The sequence below is a fragment of the Pteropus vampyrus genome, unplaced genomic scaffold (assembly GCF_000151845.1).
Source record: "Pteropus vampyrus isolate Shadow unplaced genomic scaffold, Pvam_2.0 Scaffold71, whole genome shotgun sequence".
In the NCBI taxonomy this organism is placed as follows: Eukaryota; Metazoa; Chordata; class Mammalia; order Chiroptera; family Pteropodidae; genus Pteropus; species Pteropus vampyrus.
Window position 1 is genome coordinate 306,457 of NW_011888852.1, and position 4,850 is coordinate 311,306.

The 4,850-nt window shown below is 52.1% G+C and overlaps 1 protein-coding gene across 5 annotated transcripts in view; it reads left to right on the top strand.

The window, feature by feature from the left end:
* The window catches only part of SPATA13 (spermatogenesis associated 13), an 84,928-nt gene extending 80,508 nt beyond the window's left edge, over window positions 1–4,420 (top strand). For all 5 annotated transcript variants that reach the window (XM_011361814.2, XM_011361817.2, XM_011361818.2 and 2 more), the window contains 2 exons: window positions 33–107; window positions 1,870–4,420. In XM_011361814.2, coding sequence (XP_011360116.1) covers window positions 33–107; window positions 1,870–2,045 — 251 coding nt within the window. In that variant the 3' untranslated portion in view covers window positions 2,046–4,420. The remainder of the gene's footprint in view (window positions 1–32; window positions 108–1,869) is intronic.
* The last annotated feature ends 430 nt before the right edge of the window (window positions 4,421–4,850 follow it).

The window sequence follows — 4,850 nt, forward strand, 5'->3', positions numbered from 1 at the left end:
TGGCTACATACCACCTTTATTTCTACATCCAGGAATGGAAATTTCAGAAAATCAGAAGAAACTTGCCATGTTAAATGCTCAAAAGGCAGGACACGGAAAGTCAAAAGGTAAGTTCTGGAGAAGCCTTTATCCCCGTGATGTGGAGTTAAAGTCGGGTGAGAGGCCCAGCGTCGTTGGCATACGACCAACTCTAAGTGAAGGAGAGAACCGTGGGCGAAACTCAGAATGACAGTCTGCATTTGGTGTTGAAGGCTTCAGTTTTGCTTACATTTGCATATGCGTTCATAGAAGGCATTTTGAATTGTAACCGAAGAGCTCCCTGACCTCCCTGTCCTGCCCACAACCCCTCGGGGCTCCACCTTCTGAGGGATGATGGCATCGTCCGTGGGGAGGGGTGGGGGACCAGTTCACCGGTCTGAGGCAGGCCAATCTCTGCATCTTTTGGGCACGTGGGGAGGAAACCTCAGCGTCCTAGTTTAAGTGGGAAAACAATCTAAAAGTTCAGTTCAGGAAGCAGCCAGTTAGGGAAAAAGAGACACACTCGCTCATTGAGAGCAGGCACCTTTGAGTACCAGGGCAGCTGTTAGCGAGTGCCCAGGCCACATACCCCAGGACCCTCATGGGCAAACAAGGATTGTCCACATGTAGGTAATACGAATATTCTAGACCAAAAAATACTAAAGATTTTTATGCCAAAACTGTTATATCGGTAAGAACTTTATTCAGGTTGACTCTAATAGGGATTTACCCCATGAAATTTATCCCATTCAGTATTTTCCTAACTGAAAATGAAAATCAAGAAGCCGTTAAGCCCAGGGCTGTGATAAGCTGTCAGCTGCTGACCAAGAAGACTTCATCACCATCTGCTCCCTCCATGGGAAGGGAGCATTCCCTACCCTCCACCTCAAATGATGAGTGTCCTCAAGGCAGAATTCTAGACCCATTTTGTTCTTCTTCCCATCTCCGCTTTTAATTGCAGTGTCTTAGAACATGTTCGTTTCTGTTCGTATCTTAACAGTTACTGGCTTAGCATCTAGGCACCTAACGAATGCAGAGAATAGAATGTTTTGGGCAATGGCCTGTCGGGCACTTCCCGCGAGTTATCCTATCTCATCCCATTTCATCCTCCCGCCATCCCGGACAGCAAGGAAGGCCTACGGCGAGTCAGAGGCAGGGATGGGTTCCAAACCGAGCCCTGGCTTCTTCCAGAACCCACACTCTTTCCTCTTAGCATGCTGACGTTCACGGTCACCGCGCCGTCTTGTAGCTGACTTTCATAAGACTCCTTAACAACCTCGGCGCAGACTTGAAACGACTCCTCTGATCAGATAGTTTTGATAAAGGTGATTAGGTGTCAGGGGCATCAGTCCAGGCACGTTACTTGTATTGACCCGTTTGATTCTCATAGCAGCCCAGTAGGCCCTGTCACCCCTTGTTAGATTTGGGGGACCGAGGCCCAGAAAAGGCAGCGGGTTTCCCAGACAGTCCCAGTGACTGCATGGTGGCGTGCGAGCTCCAGGCGTTACTGCTGCGGACCCCGAGGAGCAGTCCCGCTGGGACGCTGCCCCTCACTGCTGCATGACCCCGGTGGCTCGTGTGCCCTCTCTGGTCAGAGCCCTTCCCGATCACGTTGTCACATTGCTGCAGTGGTACCTTCCCTGGACGGTTTGGGTAAGGATTCAGCGAGATCACCTGTGTCACGTGTCCACACGCAGCGTGCACTACCCTGAGTGTCACGATGGCTGTCAGATGTACTTCCGTTGCCGTGAATCGAGAAGCAGCTAAGAACGTGGGTCTTGGGGCTGACGTTGCCTCCTCGGCTAGCGAGGGACCCTCGGTCACGTGCCATCTCTCTCCTCTCTCACTTAGGCTACGGCGGGTGCCCCGTGGCCCCACCGCACCAGACCCTGCACCCCCTGCACCAGCGCCACGTCACCGTGCCCACCAGCGTCCCACAGCAGCAGGTGTTCGCCCTGGCGGAGCCCAAGAGGAAGCCCTCGCTGTTCTGGCACACCTTCAACAAACTCACCCCGTTCAAGAAATGAGAGCGGGGGCCGCCCTTCCGCCGAGGCGGCCGTGACGAGGACCTTTTTGTTTCTTCTGTGCCCGGTCCAAGGACGGTGTGGGGGACCATGTGCTGAAGGCCTCTCTCGAGGACCAGTGAAGAAAGAAGGACTCGGGCTCGCCTTCGGTCTTCAGAGATGCAGCCGCCCCCTTGGAAGTGGGGAGCCGGTAACGACTTGGCTTTAATGGACGTGAGAGCCCTCTGCGGCCTGTGCGAAGTGGCCGAGACCTAGGGTCCAGTGACGTGCTCTAAAGTGAATGCTGGGCATCGCTGATGACGAGCGCTCCGGCCACTGCAGCCCAAGCCCAGAGCGCTGGGACGAGGGCTGAGACAGCGTGGCCCTTCTGCGTTTGCTTTGAAGGGAGTGGCCATGACGAGGCTGGGATGATGCTGCCCCTCACTGGCCGGGGGCAAAGCTGGCGTTCCCCAGTGTCACCTGAATCCACACAGTAGCCGAGTGGCAGTGCGGGCTTCGTCTTGCCAGGTCCCCTGCTCCCGGGGCTGGAGGGAAAAGCAGGACGAGCTTGCTGGGTGGCAGCGAGGTCTGCAGGGCAGAGCGACTTCAGCTGTCCAGCGGTTGTGGCGGCGGGGAACCCTCCTGCGGGCTGGGTCGGTCCTTCCCAAGTCAGGCGCTGTCCTGCCCACGTGCAGTGTGTCACTCCGTGAGCAGAAAGCACATGTGCTCGCACGCGTACCCTGAAAAACTCACGTGCACACCCGCGTGTGGTATGAAAATCCGTTCACTTAGGGTAAGGTGAGCATGCAGGCGTTCTGAACGGGCGTCCGTCGGTGGCCCCGCCACCCTCACCAGTCAGCTTGTATGACAGGGGACGTTCCACTGCGAAGGTCTGGGGTTCAGGGCAGTTCTGATGCCTCCGTGCCATTACTGCATGTCAACAGGCGTCCAAGATCCCTTCTTTATAAAAAGACGCCTAAACGAAATATGTCTAAACTCAGCCGTCTTTTTAAACAAAGGCCACCTCTCGATCCTCATCTACTCTTTGTCCATTTTGTAAATTTTGATGAGAAGACAGGCTCTGCGAGAGAGATGCCATTTTAATTCACTCAGTGCACTGGACGGGAGTGTCGCATGACGCCGGCCGTGGCGTTCAGTTTGAGAAGCTCTTCTGTTTGCTCCCCCCGAAAGTTCTTTTTGCTACTAGGCCCATGTTTGAGAGTGGACAAACCTGTACCGTCCAACACAGTTGGGTGGTTCCTCCGCTCTCCCCCGCCTTTTCCCATTCCCAGAGCTACTCTTGAAGGGGGTGACATCCTGCCACAAGAAACACAGTCCGGGACCTCTCGGGCGGCGTTTGGAGCGCCATGTAAACGTTTGTCAGAACACCTTACCTGTTCTTGAGGCTGCTCTGCACCTCGTGCGCTCACTTCCGGGCAGTATTGCTAGAGAGTCATGTGGCCAGCAGCCCGGGCCACTTCCGGGGACCTTCATACCGAGTGTCCCAGGAGAGAGGCCGATCTGTGAGGACACTTCTCAGGAGGTACTGTGCCTCCGCGTGTACAAGCATACCTTTCGTTTTTGAATAGACATCTCGATTTTAGTCACCTTTATATAACTGACCTTTTTACTAACAAAAAATAATGACCTATTTTGTAAACTATGCTTAATATGCTTTTCGTGGACCCCTCAGCCATAACTGTAGGGGTCTCTGTGCTAAATAGGGTTGTTTGTACATACAGCAGCTTTGAACAGTTGGTTGTTTTTGTTTGTTTGTTTTAATATAAGAGAATTACTTGCTTGTGTTACATTTTCAGTGAGGATTCAGTTCGTGGGAAGAACCACACAGGAGGGCTTCCATTTACTGGTATTTATTAATGGGCAAAGATGTGCTCTAAGCTCTGTGGCCTGTCCTGAGTTATTCCCCAGCTGAGCCCTAACTCTGGTCCCCACCACTCCCCCGAGGCCTCCTAACAGGCGAGCAGGAGGCTGAGACACCAGGGCCTGTGGAGCCTGGGGCTGCCAGGTGTGTCACCCCCTATCAAATACCTGTCCTGGGTGGAGCCAGCTTGGATTTTCAGGTGATTTTGAAAACTGCTAAAGTGGATTTAAAAGGATAGAATGTCCTTTGACTTCTTTAAGTCTGTTTGTCTACCTTGGGTGGTTTTACCAAATGCCTGAGTTCTGTAAAGAGCAAAGGGCTCAAGTATTCTAATTTTAGTTTGCCAAACTTCCTTCTCGATTTAAGTCACGTGTTCTACTTGGAAAGAAAGAGAAAAACCAAAGAGAGAAAAAAACAAATGCAGGTTATATGTGCATTTCACTGGGAATCTCATTTCTCAGTCTTTCTCTTTTTAACCCTACATTGCATAATATGGACCCCCCCCCCAAAAAAAAAATAAAGACGATATAGCATTTTGATGCATTTCACTTACTCTTTCATGTTCCCTGCCAACTCTGCTGAAAGAGTCATGGTAGCCTTCTCAGTGTTGATCAGACCTAAAATGCAGGGCAACCGCACAGGCGATGGGAGCAGTCCTTAAATAGAATGTTTGCAAAATCTTGGGAAAGTAGCATATTTCGTCTTTGGTCTGCAAACTCAGACAAGAGTGGCAGCCGCTTGCCAGGGCTTTGATGTGGCTCCGCCTGCACGGTGCGTTTTCGGTAGATCTGGTCTTTATCGCCTGGTGGATCTGATGTGGTCGGAAGCGTTCCACTCAGACGGAGACTGACTGACCGACTCCATGCCCAGTCAGAAATTCTTCCTCGATCCTACATTGCCGTGGCATAGACACAGAGCAAGTGCATTTAATTGAGATTTTGGCTCAC